Genomic DNA, 19,283 nt, shown 5'->3' with positions numbered 1-19,283 from the left:
TTGAGACTAAACAAAGATTTCCGTCTCAGGCTCTAAAGGTGGAAGCATTGCAGTTCATCAAGTGTTTAGACCCTGTGGAATGACAACAGGGATAAGAAGATGCTCTCCCCATGGGACAGTCTCATCCGACAGATAAATACTACGTTCTCTTGATGATTTAAGTTCAATTCCTCTTCTCCTGGCAACATTTCTATGAGCTCTCTGCTCAGAAACTGTATCTGATCCGTGCATTTACAAGCTCTAAATCTTGAATAATGATACACTGCTTCTTTTGACTTTTTTACAATTTGAACAAGTGACTACTTTATGTTGTCAATCACTACATAAATGGGGACAGCCTAAGCCAACTTTTTCTCTCCACAGAAACTAAGTTAAGAAAGAACCGGAGAAGATGTGTTTAAAGTGCGAACATAGTTCTGTGGTAGTATTTAAAGAATTAAAATATTTTTATTTCTTACTTTACCACAAAGTACTTCTATAACAGTTTTTTCCCCAAAGGTTTAACCAATGCAATTCTACAATAACTATTGATATATTTCAGTCTGTTAAAGAAAGTTAAACAGTTTTGGAAGACACAAAAATGAATCTTTATTAAGTAAATAGTACCAAAGTAAACTACTGAGACATTTACTTGTGCAGGACAGACAGAACTATTTTTTGTTCAATAGATTTTAATAAGTGTTATCCTCCAGATGATTTTTCTTACAAACATGACCAAAAATAAAAGAAAAATGACTAGACTACGTCCTAAGGTAGAGAAAAGGTTAAAGGCTGTCCACGGTTTACACAAATACATAAAAAAAGATGACCCAGCTGGACCGAAGGGAGCCAAACTCTGAATAAACACATGCATTCAGTTCTCTTTTATTCACCATACATATATATATATATTTTTTCCAACAGCCCTTCACTTTTTTTTCTCCTCTTCATCCTTTTTGGTATCTGGTTTAGATCCGGCTTGAGAAGCCAGTGAGCCCATGGCATTCCGTATTGCCTCGTTGTTGGGGTCAACCCCAGGGAGGTTCTCTAAAACGCTTCGGATAAACTCTGGATCCTGCATGACATCGTAGTCCTCTTCATCCTAGACATGAGGACAATATGTGTGATGATGTCAGCACATTCTGATCAAATAATGCTGTATTTAGCATAAACAGCAGCTTCAGTTCACCTTTGCTCCACTGGAATCCACATCAGCACCCGTGTCCATTTCCTCAGCACCAAACTCTGCAGGACAGAGCAAACCAACTTGCTTACATAGAAAAATTTGTTTGTATTAAAAGCCAATAGTTGGGTCTTATTTTTAATTTATTTTTTCAAAAAGAGCACACATTGAAAAAAATATACAAGTATAGAACAGGCTATTTAAATGAGATTATAGCATGTTTTCTTTCAGGTACAAACATCTGTTTAAACGTAATTTTTCTACATGAGCTTTTCAGTTCAGCAACAAGTAAAAAAGTTTTGGTTGGAGCTAAAAATTTAAAATCTATAAATTCTATTCTATATATTGTAAATTTAAGGGAAATAAAACTATTTTAACCTGCTCCTGCTCCCTGCATGGACATTTGCAGAGCGTAAGCGATCTGCTCGTCCTCTGTCATGCGGTTAAAGTCTGGTAGAGCAGGTGTGGTCGAATCCGTCTGCTGAACGGACATCTTCAGCAGGGCATCCTCGGAGTCTGGAATAGAAGGAATCGGTTAATCATTCTGAAAGAACTGGAGTAGAAATTGACATGTTGTGCTCATGTTGTCACCATCTGCAGCAGGAGAGGAAACATTCGCCTCAGCAACTGAGGCTACAGCAGCTCTGCGAGCTTCATCCTCCTGTCGCTGCCTCTGCTCCTCCATGGACACACGCAAAGCCTAGAATGAGGAGTAGAAGCCAGGGAGAGATTAGAAAACTACAAAAGGACATTTTACTTCAACATTTGTCGAGAAAAAATTGTCGCAATTAAAATATGCATTCTTTTCTCTCTCTTACCAAGGCCAGTTCAGGGTCTGCATTGGGATCTATTCCAAATTCAAAGTCACTGGCACCAAGACCCAGCACAGCTCCCCCTTCTCCTGCCAGGATGGGGGAGGACAGCAGAGCATCAGCTAAGCTAGGTCCTGGAGGAACTGTCACCAGGTGGGAGCCAGTCCCCTCCTTGCCATTGAGCGTGTTGATGAAGCCTGTGAGTTTCTCTGTGTTCATCTCCTGACAGGCAGAAAAAAATAGGAACTTATTCTACAAACAACAAATATTTAAACTATCGATTACAATATAGTCAAGTGATTCTGTGTCAAAGCATGACTTTAAAGTTACCTCTTCTCCAAAGTTAATAATGTCCACATTGACCTTTTCTTTTTTCAGGCGCTTTGCCATTTTGACAAGCTACAAGCAGACAAAAACAACATCTCAGGTTCACATAAATATATTAAAAGTCTGGTAGATCTAGAGGTGTGCCAACCCCAGGATGATGTAGTAAGAGTCTGTTTTAAATTAACAGGGAGCCTTACATGTAATCAGAATGTCACAGTTTGCTATTTTGATATTATGCACAAATAACACACAAAAAATTTATGTGAATTCAATTTTTTTATGTTGTGTTAGTCTAATTTAGTCCAAATATGAGCTCAAATCCGTTTTAACGTCACAGGAATTACTTTCAGATACATTTAAGGTTTTTTATTATGTTTAAATTGCATCCAGTAAAATATTCAGGCTTCAAAAAGCTTTTACAGACATCAAAATTTGCAACCACATTCAACTCAATGTTCCCTTTCATGCCAACAAATCACGTTGTATGGTCCTATTTGCGCAATTTTTAACCCCCCCAAAAAGGGTTTAATTCAAGACTCCACCTACTTCTTTGTCAGTGTCTTCTACAGGGCTGCCAACAAATGCAATAATTCGCATCTTGTGATTTTTGCCTTGTCTGTGTTTCAATGCTAGCTGCAAAGAGAAATACAAGAGAAGGAAATTGTGAGTTTTCTTTAAAAATCATCAGGGAAGTTTCATCTGTCTTACAGGTTTGTCTGTTGCTATGGAAAAGAAATGTTCACTCAAAAAATGAGAAGCCCACTCACATGTGCCACTCTGATACCAGTGCAGAAACTAATGTTTCCTCGAGGCTGTACAGCGTGCAGCTTGGACAGTATCCTTCCTGTATCTGGAGTCAGTGTGGTTAACACCTCACAGTTGCTTTGGAGGAAAAAAAAAATAGTATTGTTGTCATTATATGATAAAAAAATAAATAAAAATAAAGTCAGTTCCATTAAACCACAATGCCACTTACTTTGCTAGTGTGATGAGGCCCACATTGTTTTCAGGGTTACTGCGAGTCTTGGAGTGGCAAACAATATTAACTGCATCTTGCTGAGCCTGAAGCCTCGTGGGTAGAAAGTCTCCATTTCGCATGTACTCACTGTTGTCCACACTATCAAGAATAAGCAGAATTGTTTCATAAAAGTATTCCATACACAAAGAAAGGAAAAATACTGCCTGTTGATCAACAAAGGAAAAATAAAACAAGAGCAATAAAATTGTGTTACAGGAGAAAAAAATCTAGATGGAAAAACTACATTATTATACATTGCCTGTATCTAATAATAGTACATCTAGCATGATGACAGTTTTTTTTAAGTGACAGATAATTCATTCATTTCATATACCCCAAAATGCCTTTTCTCCTTGACTCAACTTGTGGAAGCTTAAACACGATATTGACAACAGAGCAAGACTACAGGGACCAAACTGATTTCCATTTATCTTTGAATGCACAATTCCAACGAGTTCCCTGTGTATAGTTTATTTGTTGCTAGGAGGATTAGGGATAACTAACACAGAAAATGAATACGTTACATGATGCTAATACTTCCAAGGCTATAAAAAAAGCCCAACTTATAAATGGCTATAATGTTTTTGCTAAATAAATACTTAACACGTTTTGTCACCTCAGAGCGACCTTTGAATGTTTGGATAAATGATTTTGTTTAAACTCCAGACAAAAGCAGCAGGGTTTTCTGTTAGCTTACGAATGCTAACTTGTTTGACGTTTATGTTTTATGACACACCAACTGTGAGACCATCAAGACAGAAAAAAATCAAAGCTAGAGTAGAAACTACGAAAAACACACATTTGACAAAAAATAGCGCTTCTGAAAAAATTAAACGTTGAGACTTGAGTGTAATTTAAAAAAATGTAGATGCTATCTAACGCTAAATGACTCAGGAAACATAGATGACAAAGAAAAACGTTAACACTTTCTCTTTGTACCACAATAATAGCTTAATAAATAAAACCACATTTAATGTGATGAACACAGTCAAATATAACTTAAAATGAACATTTCGTTTCAATACATTTAACATTTCTTACCAAACCATAGTACTTTCAAGCACCATCTTGATTGAAGTCGTTTCCGTCTACAAAAGCGTGAGGGTTTGTGGGTAATGGAGTTTACTCCTCAAATACTCAGAATATTCCAAAAGTCACGATCAATAATAATAATAATAATAATTTACATAGTTCAAAATATTACTTATTGTGAAATTGTGGAGGGGAAAAAATCACAACTGGACAGCTTTCAAAAGAAATTTTTTGAAGATTTAAACAAAAAAATGAAGTGTTTGTATTCTGATAATAAGACTGTGAAAAGAGGAGGAAAAGGCCATTGACACCAAGACGTTGATCGATGCAGCAAGTAGTAAATCTGTGGAGAGTTTCACTCCATCCAGCCTCTCAGACTGTATAGTGACCAATAGGAGGCCCGAGGTCAAGAGCTAAAACAAACGTGGAAAGTGAAGGTAACATTGGCCCCAAAAGCTATTGAAATACGCCCGGAACTCAGATGGATCAATCACAAGTGTGAGAGGGAATTTTTGAATGTATATGTGGTTGTGGTAAATGCATACGGGTAGGTGTGATCCATTTCCTGGTCCCAGTGGTCTGCATCAGGGTGGGGATTTGTCACCTCCACTGCTTTAACCTTTATATGGACAATTTCTCTTGGAGCTTAACAGCTTTTAAAGTTGGTTGCATCTTTGCAGGTTGCATTAAAAATCCCAATGACTGTTTTTCATGTCTCCCTATAGTATTGCTGAGAGTATATTCCTAATATGATCTGGAGTGTTTAATTCAATGCTGATAGGTATGTGATTATGCCTGTAAGAACAAAGGAGGATGATTCAAAAACAACCTTTTTAATCAGGTCTAAATAAGGGGAACAAGGTTAAGGATTTGGACCACATTTTCAGAGATGACCTGTGTGATGATGACGACATTCATCATCTATGTTATATAAACTATATGCTGAGGCTAATCTGCTGCCACACACATTTCATGTACAGCAGATGTGAATCTAATCAGATGTGACCTAAGCAGCGCACCAATGGATCAGTAACACCAGATATATAATAAAGAATTTATTGATGCCTTCATGAAATTCATGTTCAGCTATCCCAGATGGACGAGTGCAAGCGTGTCACTCATGGTGTACCCACACTACAAGCTGTCCTGAGGAATTACAAAAAAGATTTTAATAGTTTATCATTCTCCTAAAATTCAGTTTTGATAGTGAAATTGTGAATCCTTTCATGTCTTTGGAAGCTGTGGAGAAGATCCCTGGGTTTTTAAATCTGTAGACTGCTCTTGGACTTAATCATTTTCTATTTTTCTAATTTTCAAATCAATTGTTTTCTGATTTTATTTATTGATGAATAGTTAGACTTGAAATCCCCAATTGTTTAAATATGTAACGCTTGTGCTATCCTGGGCACTTTAACATTGGGAGTGGGGTCATCTAGACCCACTAGACAGTGCGCTGAACTTTTTTCTTCAATGATTTGTGATCTTCACTGGTGTCCATGGATTACATGAAATCTTTCCACCTTTGTCCCGGTAGGTAACACATCAATGTAAGGATCGGGTCATCTGGACCCCATAGGATATCACAAGGGATAAAAGGAGAACTAAAACTACACTTTAGAGAATAATAAATGACTGTGTTTTTACTGAAATAAGAAGGGCATTACTGCTCTCAATACTACTACTCTCAAAAATAGTCATATTTGAACAACAGCCAAACACAGAAAAAAAAAGAAATCCTGCTGGCAATCACTCACACACACTAAATAACAGATACACAAAGGAGAAAAAAAAAGATTTAGAAAATATTTTTAATCCTTTCAAATCAGAAATGGAAACATCACCACCACTCAAATGTAACATGGTAGGAGGAACAGGCAGCACACGTTGCATGACAAGGCATTTCTGTGACCTTTATGTACATATCAACATTTTATACAGAAAAAAATATATAAGAATAAGAATAATCAAAGCACGTAAGAGAACCAGCAATATTGGCTGAAATGCCACTCTAAACATTCATGTAGAAAATGAGAGATAAACAATCTTGGATCATTGTGGAAAGACAATATTATTATTTACACAATGGAAAAGTACAAAAAGGAGAAATTGTCATGTCGTCCTCTTTACAGTCAATACAAGCTCTAAAGTTCGAGACATCCTTCTTTCAGTTTACAGCTTACACTCATCTCAAGTATTTCATACAAATCTGTTACTTCAACCTTCTTCAATCATAGTATTAGACCATCCAAAGTGGTAGATTGTGGTTCATATTGCATTCCTTCAAAAATAATTGTAGTGTCTACAACTTCCAAAAGCACCAGATAGTTTTTGTTTTCTTCAAAGCAAACTTTTGTTTTAAATAAAACAATCAAAATTGACCTGTAATAAACATTTTAGAGAGTAACTACACACAAAAAAACCCAACTGTAAAAATATAGGATGGATGTTTTTAGTTTATTTTGAAGAACCAGAGTTCTTGGGAGTGTTCAGGTTGATGGTTTTAATTAAGAAAATTCATATTTTTTGCATCATTTCTAAAATGATTTAAAAAAAAATTGGAATACTTACAGCATGTCATTCCTATAATCTAAAAGCATTACTGCTTTTACAAAAGTCTACTGTGAGGAGATTTAGAAGGATTGGGAGGACAAATTCTGCAGTCAATAACAATAAGGGTTGTTTCTGGCAGCGATGCAAATGAAATAGTTCGGCAAAAGAATCAAACATCCAGTTAACACAGGATTCTGAAAATTAAAGCCACCGTTAAAAATCCAGTTTAACAGTAAACCCACTGTTATCACTAAATAAAACACATCAGTCCAAACAGGAGTGTCCCATTTTTCCCCTTCAGTTTCTGGGCTCTTCTCTTTGGTGACGTGACTCCATTTCAAAATAAAAGACCAGCCTCTGCATCAGTGTGATCCATTTCACCTCTTCATAATGACCCTGCCCCCCTCCCTCCACTAAAAACCCAGCAAGTGTTTGACACTAGCAGGAATAATTCCTAAAATCAGACGGTGCTACATTCACTACAGAGTAAATTCAAATTTCTGCATCAGAAATCTCCCATCAGCTTTCAGCACACTCTGCACGGAAATCTTAACGCAGATTTTAAGTAAAAATCTTCAGTAAAACCCTCCTTCAGATGGTAAGTAGCGTTGGTCCAGAACAGAACGTGGGCAAGTGTCATTTCTGTAACCGTCAGAAAGGAAAGACGAGTAGGTGTTTTTGCTGTCTGATGAAAGGAAATGACTATTCCAGCTGATGAAGCCAAAATAAAAGGACTTAGGATAAATAAAGGATTGTGCTAGTGTTTGTTCTCAGACTGGATGTCCATACAAATGGCAGTGTGATGATCTCAGCTAGTCATAAGGCAGGTTTCTACGTTGCAACTAGAGCACTTACTACGAAATACAGGGAAGGGGGGGGAGTGAAGATGTAGAAGGCACAGACATGACCGAAAACAGACCCAAACTTGAAAGTATTCTTAATAAATTAACTCATTTAACAGCATCCTAAGGCTGTGTAGGACACATTTTCATGAGAACAAAGCAAAGTACATTCAAACATTAGTGGGAGCGAGGAAAGCACCGCTGTAGCTTCCGGGACAAAGACTTTGGTTTGTCCGGATCCAACGCTCTTTCATTTTCTAACACTGTACATCCCCAGTCGATAAAGATTTACCAGCATAAGTGTTGATCGAATTACTTTTATTGACTAAACGCTTAGTTTTTGCCATTTTGATGAGGACTGTAGAGGGGGGCAGGTTATATGGATGGGGTTTAATACTGTTTTGGAGTGAAAGTCAAAGAAATGTTGCCCCCCCTTTCCTTGGCATGGGTACAAAGTAAACACAAGCACACTCTATCCTCGGAGGCTGTGACTTTCCATCGAGTGTTTCTTTGAACCGCCTGCTCACTCAGATCGCTCTTCAGGTTCTTCCATCTCCACAGTTCTTGATTACATTTTTTATTACTGAGCTTTTTCTCTAATGTGCCTTTGCAGCGTACGTATATGAAAGATTGTAGAAAGTGTGCCACAGCTGCCAACAAATATGGAGGCATTGGAAACATAACAATCCTCTAGTCAGTTCTACTCTTGGTTTTTTTTTTGTAACAAAACCCCTTAACACCTCAGGCCTTCATCCACGGGGTAAAATCTAAGCGATGAGAAGACATCACAAGTGCAAGGGAAAGACCGAGCCGGGTGGACAACTTTTACTTTGACGGGTTCTTCCTGTTTTGTTCACTTGTGCAGGAGCTCCTCATCTTCTAAAATGGACCATGGTGGGTTTATCGTGTTGTTTTTTCTTTTTCGCTGCAAAAAAGTACTGCTATAAAAAAAGACAAGTCTGACAATTAATTTTGGCAACTACACAATAAAAAAATGTTAAACTTACAAACTAGATGTTGGTCTCTGGGATCACGTCAGAAAGAGAAACTGCATCTTCGTTTCCAGACAGGTTGCCTGAATTATCAGCAGCCTCTTCTGCCCCAAAACTGACACAAAGGAAAAACAATAAAAGTCACATTTTTCTAAATAAAAAACAAAAAACCTTGAAAAAAAACACAAAAAAAACCAGGAGGGTCAATATTATGTGAGCTGTGGCATTGCATACCCAGGTGAGGCTCCCAGGTCATTGTCTGTATTTGCCGATTTATGAACTTCCACTCCCACGGATCTGCAGCAGGAAGCAAAAGTCAGAGAAAAATGTGGTGCAAATGTGAAATATGGAGGGGGAGATAGGTTTACCGCAGTGGAGGGGAGGTGGAGGCAGCTCCTGTACTGCCGAGTGATGAGATGGAGAGGTTGGCCTCACCATCAGCAGGGTTGTCTGGCAGTGGAGGCGTCTTCGGAACCAGATCCGGTCTGCCGGACAGCGTACCTGTAAACAAGATGGATATTTTTTTTGCTGTTGAACTGACAGAAACATTAACAGATCAAATTACAGGGGAGGCATCGCTTCTTACTACTGTCAGCCTCCGCGTCTGTGCTTTTAAAATGACTGTGATACACGACTCTAGATTCAACAGCTGGCTGTGTGGTTGCGTGGGATAATGGAGTGGGCGCTCCAAGAGTGGGGGCCCTCCTAAGTCCTCCCTGACCTCCACCACGGCTCTTCTTAGACGGTGACGGTTTCACTGGAATCGGACATAATGTTAAACTGTCAGTGCAAATCCCAGCATCTTCTCTGCATATGAAAACAAAGGATATACGCACGTGGGATCTTCTTAAACACCGTGTTGCACATGAATTGCTGGAAACGCTCTGCATAAAAGCCTGGTCTGTGGACGGAAACTGTGTCCTGGAGAACAAAAATCAGAAAGTGGTTTTAAGCAGTGCTATGTTTGCATCAAATTTGTAAGTCAAAAGTTTTAAGTATGTGGCCACATTAGTACAATAACAGGGCTGATTTAAAAAATTTTTTTTTATATTTGAATCAATCTGCATTTGAAAAAGTGAAATCTGATTTTCAAATTCAAAAATTCAATACTCTAATTCTATGCCAGGCTACAAAACTTTTTTGTTACGTTTTTAATGTGAGTATTTGTCATTTTATTAATGAAAGTTTGACTTTTTTCACTCTAAATTACTAGTTATGTGAAAATAGCACCTTTTTGTTGTTGTTGGTCTGGAGTACAAATGTGAGATAACACATTGACCATTTTTTTCTCATTTTTGAAAAATATTAAAAGATTTGTGAAGTTCAGGTATGTTTTCATTAGTTTCTCTTAATGACTCAATAAACTCTTATTTTTATTATTATTTATAACTCACAATTAACTTTCTAAGGAATAGAAAGATGTCCATGTCTGCTAAAAAAAATACAGATACACTTTTCCTTATCTGGAGATCAGTAGAAAAACCTAACAGTTTACTGTTATGTTAACACACAAATCCTGTGTCTCAGCTGATGCAGACATGCCACCCACACCACAAATAAACTAGTTATAAAAATGAAACACGACACCCGATGTGCCTTACTTTTCACGTTCCTAATTGCTCAAAACTAAAAAAAAAAAAAAAGATGCAGCTCCTTAACAGAAACATGTTAAAAAAACATGAACAATGGTACATAGATCATCTACAGTGACAGGCATCACACTCTAACATAATTTATTACTTTAGTTGTGGTTAAACTCAGCAACAATTGTGCTAATGTTGTCAGTCAGAAACAAAAGACATTTGAGAAGATTACTAACATTCAGTGATCTCAGAAGAAAAAGGTTTTTTGGTTGTTTCTTGCAAGATAATATCTCGTCATCTGGAGAAAACCAATTAATTAAGATACCTCGAGAAAACAAGCTGAAAACATCATTATCAGACATCTTGTCTCGTCTTTTTTAATATATAAAATGAATATTTAGGTTCTTACCCCATCGTGAACCAACGCCTTCCAGGAGTGTTCCAACTTTTTAATGAATCTAAAACACATAAACAAAAATCATTGATGCTTTTATTGGCACGTTAGAATATTTACAAAGGAATCATGTGAATACTCGTATACACCAACCTGTAAGACTGGAGAATATCTATGATACCGATATAGATGAGGAGCCTCTCTCCCTTTGAACTACGAGCTGGAATTCCTCCCATGCTAGAAAAATCAAGGCCAGAGGAGCAGCACGCTGCATCACACAAACAAGCCAGTTGAAAACAGATGTGTGCTTGTGGTCAGACTTACTGGTCCTCTGAATCCATCGCCTCCTTGCCCCGGGCCTCCCCCTGGATGGACTCCATGGCTGTACAGTAAAGACTTCTCTGGGGTTGCGGGCGACGTTGATCTGGAGTCACTGCACCTTCTGACACCACACTTTCCCCTAAAGGGCCTCCGCCGCGATCCTTCTCTCGGCTCGCCTGCTCCATGTTGTGAATCCCCATCAGCAGACTGTAATCCATGATCTTGAAACTCTGCAAAAGCTGAATGGAAGAGAAAAAAAAAAGGTTAGGAAATTTATCAAGAGCGGCAACTCTGTATTTCATAAGAAAAACATGTAAAACAGAATCCATCACTGGTTTATAAATGGCCTGGTTCAATTCTACTCGTGTCAATATAGATAAAAGAACCTCAATGACTCATAGGGACACACTTGTAGACCCTGCAATTTAGTGGTTTGTTTACTAAGGCTGTTGAATGTCTGGATGCTGGTGCATTAACCCTCTTACACCAGAGATGCTGCCAGCGACGCCCACATAACAGTCTTTCACATACCATAAGTCTTCAACCATTTATGCAATCAACGTGAATCAGCTGATTCTGTCGCAGAGAAAATCAAGTTTATAACACTTTACGTTAGTAAATAGCCGATATGTACCATTTCACTTCAGTAAATAGCCAGTAAGCAGCACTTTATATAAGTGACTAACGTCAAGTGTTGCATAACACAAAGTTGCTTTTCTCTGCTTTAGAATCAGCTGGAATTACGTTAATTGCGTAAAAGGTTGAAGAGTCACACCGACTTAAAGAATGCCAAAGGGTTAAAACAGGTGTTTATATGCAAATGTGAGATGTTTCCATCAGAGTTTTCTGCAGCTGTGACATGGGAGTGAAGCGGCTTCAATCTCCAGGGAGAACATCTGGGTTAAAATAAAAATAAAAAATACTCAACAGAAACAAAAGACAAAGGCGTATGTTTGTGCAGCTCACCAGGCAGTCCCTCTGAATGGTCTTGCAAAGGGCATTGTAGTTGTCTGCTTCCAGCAGCAGGCCGTCAGGCATGTCCTGGATGAAGTCCAGGTCTTTGTAAGTGGGGACGGCCTTCTCCCTTTCCTTTGGAGAAGCTCGTCTCTTGTAGGTGGAGCCCTTCAGGTCGTACTTCAGATGCATGGGGATGATCCGGGGCAAGAGATTGTTCATCACCACAATCCGGATGTTCTTCCCACCCGCCTGAACGCAGTACAGCCCGTAGAATTTAGGGAGCAGCGTTCGCTTGTTTTGGTTTATGTTCTGGAAAAGGAAAAAGTTACAAGAAAAACAATTGTGAAAAGATGTCAAATAATGACAAAAACATGTTTATAAAAGGATTTATTTGTATGAACACAATTATAATACATCTATTTAAAAACTACTTGGAAAACATGTACTTTTGCTGTTTATTTGAACTTTTATTTACTTTAAAACTACAATTAAAAAAATATATACTTAAAATTTAGAGTTTGATGACGGTACAAAAACCGTTCCTGCAGCTTTGTCGTGTTGTTAAATAATATCTATTTTTATAAGAAGTTGTAACTGCTACTGAACAGCGGATTCAAGGTAAAACAATTTTGCACCAAAGTTAGTTTTAATTTAGTCCCAAATATGTATAAATGCTACCAATAAATCACATTAATGAATGTGTATTGTCTTTACAAGATGAGAGTGTGTGCTGGCATCTCCAAGGCATTTATGGCTGGTTTATAAATGGCTTTTCCTTGCGTAATGAACATCTCTAGTTACATTTCAGGATAAAGCAGCAAACTGCTTTGAGTGACAGCGGTTTTCCTTGCTACACCCAAGTCCACGTGGCTCTAATGTTTCTGCTTATGTAACAGTTCCTCATGACGTGATGCCTGAAGGTGTTCAGCATTAACTGTTACAAACCAATGTTTTTTTCAGGCCTTTTACAATTATTTAATGTGCAAGACACATTACATTTTTTAAGTAAGAGAATCATGGGATGTTAGAATTGACTACGTTTCATTTTTTAACTGTGTCCCCTGGTGCTATAAAGCCCCTCCCACTGGTTCCAGTCAGAGCAGCAGCTTTCTGCTGCCCCTCACTCTGATTTCTGAAGGATTTCATGGAGATCCGTACCGACGCTTTTGTGCAGTTCTTCAAAATAAAACGGATCTCTTCTCATCCTCGTCCTCTGTGATGACGTCAAGAAAAGCTTTAGTCGGAAGCTCCTCCCACATTCGGCGGGAGCTGAACTTTGACGCTTGTTTCAGCTAAGACAGCGTACATGAATCTGACGCACAAGTTGAGTTTGGTGTGAACGGAAAATTGACAGTTGTTGTTGTTCACCATATATATTTAAAAATTAAAAAAAAATTAAATCAAAGGACTTTGATTGATCAGTGAATTATATATATATATATATATATATATATATATATATATATATATATATATATATATATATATATATATATATATATATATATATATATATATATATATATATACATATAACGCAAGGAAAAGCCATTTATAAACCAGCCATAAATGCCTCGGAGATGCCAGCACACACTCTCATCTTGTAAAGACAATACACATTCATTAATGTGATTTATTGGTAGCATTTATACATATTTGGGACTAAATTTGGGACTATAAATTCATTCTCACCATGAAGTAACCGGGTAAGAGTTTCTGAAGAAACTCCGCTTCCTTGTGTTGGACAGTTTTGATGATGAACTCGTCATCGCTTGACACATAAAAGATGGATCCGCTTGCTCCAGGGTTGGACAGCTCGATCAGTGGCTCATTACATAAGGAATACTAAAACACAGAGGAAAAAGAATATATTAATATTAGATACTCACAATACCAGTACAATTAATAGCTCATTTAAAGCAAATACACTGATTTCATAGTAGCTTTATTACTATTTTCAAACGTCAAAACAAAGCAAAACCACCAGTTATCACACAGCAGATGTAAGAACTGACCATATAGTCATCTGGACGGATCCCAAACATTTCTCGAAAGTAGCGGAAGGCAATGGGAGCATAAGTCTTGAAGCGAAAGTCGCTGTAGTGATGAGCCGGGGTCAAATTACTGCCCTCACTGGAAACACATTAAACAGATTTAAACTACAACAGCACACAGGCAGCCCAATTACATATAAGTAAAACATGAAGGGATAAAAGAATTGGCTGCAACCACAGCATCCTTCACTAACCTCGGGAAAAAGATGCTTTCCACGACCACAAAGTCCTGCATGAGAACATCCCTTTCCGCCTTTTGGCTTAAGCTGCCGACAGTGTGAGCAATACCAAGCTGGATTGCACCTTTCAGTGCCGACGATGTGGTCTAGAGGGAGCAGGGAGGAGAAAACAATAAGGATGCTTTAAAAACAATATTTACTTCACATACTGTTATTGTTCTTTAAACTAAAAATAGATCTAAGGTTACAAACTACATCCAAATAATCTTACTTTTTTGTATGTGGTCTCCCCAGTGGTTGTCTCTACACCTCGATGCCCAATTGTTTTCTTCATACTTTGCGTTGTACCTGAAGAGCCAGGCATCTAAGGATTGAGGAGAAGAAAATCTTAACTGGAAGAGATCAGTTTCAAATACTCACCATTTAAATAAAAGTGTCTCCTTACCTCGGCGGGGGCCATTTTTCGAATGCTGCTGGCCCCTAAGGACAAAAATAAAATTGTTATTTAGAGTGTAATATGAGGTAAGCTACGTCTTTGGGACTACAGAGGAACACTAATAAGCTATTATAGAGGCTTTTTCCACAAAAGAGTTTGTGAATAACTATTAAAAAACCTTCCTGTTGTTTCATTAGTCAGGCTATTTCCAGCACAAGCTGATTAGTATAAAGCCATCCATGAGCCAAGACCTAAATGTGCTCCGTTGCCATCTGCAGCATCCAACACAGCAGCTCTTCTCGAACTGCTTCTCCCCTGAGTTAGCTGCTCCATTTTCCAATGTCGCCTGAAGATGTATGTCAGCATCACGTCAGAAAAACTGCCTTTCTCTCCAAACAGCCTACTTTGTGCAGCAGGACACTGTATTTTATCCTTAAACTTCGTTTAACTTAACATTTTGATCAACTTGTCCTATTTGATTCATTCAGCACAATCTGGAAGAACGTATTCTGCAAGTTTTTTTTAACAACATCAAGTGCATACACCAACTTGACAGTCAATACTGAATGACATCCCAACAGACATTTGTTAAGACAGGAACACAGATAGGTCCTTACATAAACTTGTGTAAACTTAATACCTCGCCCACTATGCAATCACTTCTAGCTTGTAACCAATAGCAACATCCTTTCCAACACTGCAGCAAACCACAATGAAGACACACAACAGGATGGAAGGCTATGACAATTACATACCTGCAACCTGCCCAATAATCCCAGAAAGAAACCCTCTGTTCCAACCCAGTTAATGTACTACGATATGTATGTCTCAACACAAGAAAGGTGAGAGTAGTAATAATGAGGCAGAATCTCTGCACGCCATGCATCTTCTCCCAGAGAAAGAGGACACGCGCTTTTCCTCTGAGAAACAATGAGCCTCATTCAGCCCACATTCCCTCTCATTATATAAAACAGCACACGATATCATCTGGACTCATGCTGTTCGGGCTCACACACATCCATGCAGGTACCTCTCTGCAATGCTCTCCTCCAGAAATGAGTCCTTATATCTGCGGGGCAGGAAATGATCAGCCTTCCTGTCTTTTTCTAGCTACTTAGTCAGAATGCTGACAATTTTTCAAGTCTTATCACATAAGAACCAGACATGACGTTGAAGCAAATGAGACAGTAACCAAATGAAGAAGTGACTGCTAGTTGCCAACTCAGTAGCCTTGTGGTTAAAGTGTCCGCCCTGTGACTGGAAGGTCATGGGTTCAAACCCAGGCCAAGTTTTAAAAGACTTTAAAAAATGAGACCTAATGCCTCACCTGCTTGACACTCAGCATGATAGAGTTGGATTGGGGAGTTACTTCCACCAAATAGTTCCCAAGCGCAGCTATGTCTGCAGGGTCAAATGCAGACAATAAATAGTGTGATTGAACTTCTTTTAAGTTCATAAAGTGTAAAATTTAGCAGATTTACTTCTGTTGAAACTCAGTTGCAAAACAAAGGTTTTGAATTTTTTACATTTTAATATTTTAAAATTCCCCCAGTGGTCTTTTAATTATGATTATTATAATATTATTATTAGTATACCGTTTTTAGCTTAAATAAAAGAAAGTGTCTTTTTCTAGGACATAGTTTCTGAAGAGCGGCTTTAGTTTATTAGAAATTAACCTCTGAGTTGTGGGCGGAACTGTTGGCACAGAGTAAGCATAGCCCTTACTTCCCATCATCCATCCGTTTACACTCTCTCCAGCTAGGTTACCCCCCCTCCCACACAATCTAACATTATGGGTACAATAATGGCGAGCAATTTTGGAGCTATCCAGCCGTACAGTTCTGAGCCAGAAACCAGGCAGGTGTACATGGATGTATTCGTCTACAAGTGGATGCATCAAAATGGAGTGGAGCAGAGAGCTTGTGGCTTGCTGTTGTAGTTTCTACATCCCACCTACAACCCTTTTCCAAAAGTATTTCATCATCTGCTCCTGATTCACAATTTGAATGAAGCAATTCTAAAAAAATGCCATTTTGAGATTAATTTTCGTGATCCATGTCCTCCACCATAAGAGAAATGCCACAAGAAAAGGTAAGTTAAAAATACTAACAACACGATTTTCATCAGAGTGGTTCTTTAAATTATTTGTCAGCTACAGCTGACTAATGTACCTGAAAGGTTTAGTTCTTTACTAACCCTAACCCTCCAAAAACAAACACTAAAGAAAATTGCATAAGAACTAACCTAATTCCTTAACAATGACTGTAGTACCAAACTGTATAATAATTGACTAACCATCTGTTCTGCTCTGTTTACTAAAGTCCTTGTCAGTCTCATTCATGCTGCCTGAGGCTACGCAATAATAATAGACCGTGCATGTTCCTAAAATCATTTTTATCCCTTGAAGACTATTGATTTACAGAATATTGGCACTTGGCCCAAATAGAAAAAAAGGGCAGGCAGAAAAATTGTATGATAGCCTGTCACTCAAGTATCTGCGGTTAACGAGAATCCTGAATTTAGTACTTTTTAAATTCCATTTTTGGATGTCAGAGAGTCAGTGTTGCTTTCCAGTCTCTATTTTTGTTCTCTGATTCAGATTATGTTGTTACTACTGACTGAGGGAAACTCATCTATTACCCAGGGCAGCCATCAGGAGGACAGCTAAATGGATTAGTAACGTGTACTTTGCCATTATCTGTCCCAATTGTCTGAGAGCAACAGTCCCACTATCTTTCTCTGCTGTTGACTAGTTTAAAAAATGACAACAGAAAACGGTCTGAACCTAGTAACCCGAAATACTTTACAAAACACAGTAGAAAATCATCAAACCTGTCTATTACAGTATAGCTCTGTATAGATGAAACGGGAACAGTGGAAAACGTTTCAATTTTCTTTATAGCTAATAAGATAATAATATTTACTGTAGTAAGAATGGAAAATTTGTTGTACTAACTTAGCTAAGGGGGATGGGGGGAAACAAGAAAACAATCGATCCTGAACCGATGGACACGCGCCACACATCCCCCCTGCAAACGAAAAACCCGGATTTTTCTAGAAAATAGTTTATTGTTTTGCTCCGGAGTGTCAGTGAAGCGGCTAATTTTAGCTTCAAAGACAAATGTACTGACCTACCGGCATGATAATACACATCAGGGTGCGTTAGCCTGGATCTATCTAATGTTACCAGTTGTGTTCCCAATGTACATAAAAATACTCTTTATATAAAACATGATTAACCTAATTATATGCTCAGTGTTTTCTTAGCTTGTAGCAAACAAGCTAAACATCGAGAGGTCCATTTATTCTGAAATCCTCCATGCTAACTTGCTAATCTGGAGTTGAAATACTAATAGCCCAAAGCTAACACCTAGCGCCATGTTTAGCTCTACAGGTCGCTATGCGGATGTTTCTAGATCTTATCTATAACAAAAAGAATGAATGGAGGAGGAGGAAGATAAGTGAAAAAGATACCTGTCGGGGCTGTTGATCCAGAGTCTGCAGTTCCAGCAGTCGCCATCACGTTTAGACTGTTCTCACCACAGAGATCGCCGAGACCTGAATCCTGATGCCATGTCGCAGTGAGCTCATTAGCGCCCCTAGCGGGGAAACGGGGGAATTGGAAGCAAAACCTTTTCTATGGCCAGAATCTTTGAATTACAGAACAAACGGACATAAGTGTGCTCAACAGTTTCCTTTTCATTAAAATTAAAAATTTAATAATAATAATTAAAATTTGGTATAACGGTATATGAAATGAAATTTCAACGCTAAAATTCAAAATGTAATTAAGCTTTTTGGCAAAAATATGATCTGATTATTTTGCTTTTTTTAATTTATATTCTAACATGTACTTGGCATCTACGTGCATTTAAACCTATTGGCACCTGAATCTTTACTAGTTAAAAATTAAAAAAAAAAATCACTTGTGTTTTTGCTTTCTTGTAGATGTTAAATGAAGGTACTTTTGGGGCCAGAATTGATTGTTGCATAATTGCACCAATGGGTGTGAAGGGGTTAATGATTTGTTGCCACATAAATCTGTCAACAAGGCTTTACATAATAAAACGCACTAAGACAATAATAACACTCGCCAATTATACTTGCATGGCATAATGACTACATTATGGCCCTTTGCAGTAAATTACATAACTAAAGTGTTTTTATTCAGTGACTAGTCACACAATTGCGGCTAGACATGGGATTTCTGGGATGACCAAGTCATAGAGGCACGAAGAGCATTACTTAAGCTCAGATCTCTGGTTGCTTTGGTGATGACAGTCTTAACAAGACATGTTTTAGTCTCTTATTGTTGCTGTAATTTTGTAAAGATTTCCTCTGTTTTTGGATTGGAAAACAACAGCTTTTCTCATCTAGTTCAGGCAGGGGGCAGCATTCACTCACAAAGGTTTTTACAAAAAAAAGCAACCTCAGATACGATGATGGCTGTGCATGAGGAAATTATATTTATATACAATTTAAAAAGGGGTTATTTGATTTATGTGTGATAAAAATCTGCAAAAAACTTTAACACAAAAGGAAATCTTTACAAAAGTAGAGGATAAATGACAGACAGGCACCAGTTGTTTATGTCTCTTATTATTATAACTGACTCATACTTTAA

General features: G+C 38.0%; 2 protein-coding genes across 6 annotated transcripts; both read right to left on the bottom strand.

Moving 5' to 3' along the window:
• Positions 1-563: 563 nt before the first annotated feature.
• On the bottom strand, positions 564-4,452 carry LOC101173089 (26S proteasome non-ATPase regulatory subunit 4). Its single transcript, XM_004077888.5, has 10 exons — positions 4,361-4,452; positions 3,278-3,418; positions 3,069-3,183; positions 2,848-2,934; positions 2,305-2,373; positions 1,981-2,196; positions 1,754-1,862; positions 1,541-1,678; positions 1,169-1,224; positions 564-1,081 (listed from the first exon to the last, which is right to left on the bottom strand). The coding sequence occupies exons 1-10, from the start codon at positions 4,384-4,386 to the stop codon at positions 908-910; spliced, it is 1,131 nt and encodes a 376-aa protein (XP_004077936.1). The 5' UTR covers positions 4,387-4,452; the 3' UTR covers positions 564-907.
• Positions 4,453-6,141: 1,689 nt separating this feature from the next.
• LOC101173168 (phosphatidylinositol 4-phosphate 5-kinase type-1 alpha) lies at positions 6,142-18,308 on the bottom strand. 5 transcript variants are annotated; one of them, XM_020710207.3, is made up of 17 exons: positions 18,134-18,255; positions 15,690-15,728; positions 14,669-14,703; positions 14,495-14,587; positions 14,239-14,369; positions 14,006-14,123; positions 13,683-13,835; positions 12,000-12,299; positions 11,037-11,272; positions 10,866-10,949; positions 10,728-10,776; positions 9,572-9,656; positions 9,322-9,492; positions 9,104-9,236; positions 8,970-9,032; positions 8,751-8,850; positions 6,142-8,684 (listed from the first exon to the last, which is right to left on the bottom strand). In XM_020710207.3, exons 1-16 carry the CDS (start codon positions 18,177-18,179, stop codon positions 8,754-8,756), a joined length of 1,833 nt encoding a protein of 610 aa, XP_020565866.1. In that variant the 5' UTR covers positions 18,180-18,255; the 3' UTR covers positions 6,142-8,684; positions 8,751-8,753. The 5 variants fall into 5 exon arrangements, with proteins under 5 accessions (XP_020565866.1, XP_020565865.1, XP_004078182.1 ...); XM_020710206.3 differs by having other exon boundaries at positions 6,142-8,668; XM_004078134.5 differs by lacking the exon at positions 15,690-15,728 and having other exon boundaries at positions 6,142-8,668; positions 18,134-18,308.
• Positions 18,309-19,283: the final 975 nt, after the last annotated feature.

Source organism: Oryzias latipes, chromosome 16, assembly GCF_053564925.1.
Source record: "Oryzias latipes strain Hd-rR chromosome 16, Olatipes_Hd-rR_3.1".
NCBI classification, from domain to species: Eukaryota; Metazoa; Chordata; class Actinopteri; order Beloniformes; family Adrianichthyidae; genus Oryzias; species Oryzias latipes.
This window is presented reverse-complemented; position numbering and strand designations above follow the sequence as displayed.